The sequence below is a fragment of the Chinchilla lanigera genome, unplaced genomic scaffold (genome assembly GCF_000276665.1).
Source record: "Chinchilla lanigera isolate Chin_1 unplaced genomic scaffold, ChiLan1.0 scaffold00550, whole genome shotgun sequence".
NCBI classification, from domain to species: Eukaryota; Metazoa; Chordata; class Mammalia; order Rodentia; family Chinchillidae; genus Chinchilla; species Chinchilla lanigera.
In genome coordinates, this window is record NW_004955951.1 from 1 (window position 1) to 1,098 (window position 1,098).

Here is a 1,098-nt window from a genome sequence, read left to right on the forward strand (position 1 = left end):
AAAAAAAAAAAAAAAAAAAAAAGGCTGGAGATATAATGCAGTATTACAGCTCCTCTGAGTTCAACCCTTGGTACCGGGGTGTGGGAGGGGGCAACTAAGGAGGGTAAGCAAGTGAGTTCTGCTATCGGGAGCTCTTAAACCTTGTTGGACAAAGGGTCAATAGATAAGGAGCAGGCAGTGATTAGATCTGAGTGGTGGATCCTATTCAGTTAATGTGTTGGCAAATCCTGGCATGTGGGACGACCGTTCGAAAGTTACCTGGCACTGCTACAAGACGCTACCCCATCTTAAGGGGTCACCATCAAACGACATCTTCCTTAAGTAAGTTTTGGAGTGATGAAGGAAATCAGCGGAAGCAATGTTATTCTAACTGGAACCGGATGGGATATGCGCGTGGGGGCCTTACAGGAACAGAGCTGGGACCCAGCTACACCGGCCCCTGGAGCATTGGCAGCCGTGTTCCTCGCACGTCTGCCCAGACTATTTCGGCTCCTCTCGGCCTCCGTGGCGCGGCCGCGCTCAGCTGCTGGGGGCGGGGTCTTCGCCGACCATGGCGGTGGAGCTGGAGGCAAGCAAGTCCCTGAGCGGGCTGCTGAGCGGCCTGGCTCAGGACGCTTTCCACGGGCACCCGGGCATCACAGAGGAGCTGCTGCGGAGCCAACTTTATCCAGAGGTGTCCCCCGAAGAGTTCCGCCCGTTCCTGGCGAAAATGAGGGGCATTCTGAAGGTACTCCCAGCCCCTTCTCTCCAGCTGCCCGGCCCCCGCGCCCCCTCCGGGCTTCCCGGCTCAGACTGCTGTTCCGGGCCCCCGCACTGCCCTCCTTCTATCCGCGGCGCTCGCTGCGTGCCTCCTCCCTTTCCTAAGGGCGACCGTTTTCTGCTGAAGATGCGCCATCTGCAGGGTTGCCCAGCACTGTTTATCCCCCCAGCAGGACGTCTTTCCTGTCTGCCGTGTAGGCAGCGATTTCCAGTTTCTTTCTCAGTTGTGTGTGCTGTGAAGCGCAGTGGGTCGTCCCCCGGCTTTCCTGGGGGGTGGAAGTTGAGAGCATTAAATGAGCACGAGTTTGCGAGGGTAAGTGGTGAGTTAGTTGGAGTGAA

General features: G+C 57.0%; 1 protein-coding gene across 1 annotated transcript; it reads left to right on the forward strand.

The window, feature by feature from the left end:
* Positions 1 to 336: 336 nt before the first annotated feature.
* On the forward strand, positions 337 to 727 carry LOC106147677 (COMM domain-containing protein 1; the record flags this gene model as incomplete). The annotated part of the gene is given in 1 exon segment (XM_013510208.1): positions 337 to 727. A coding segment is annotated over 1 exon segment (177 nt), but the record flags the coding sequence as incomplete, so codon positions are not given.
* Between the last annotated feature and the right edge of the window lie 371 nt (positions 728 to 1,098).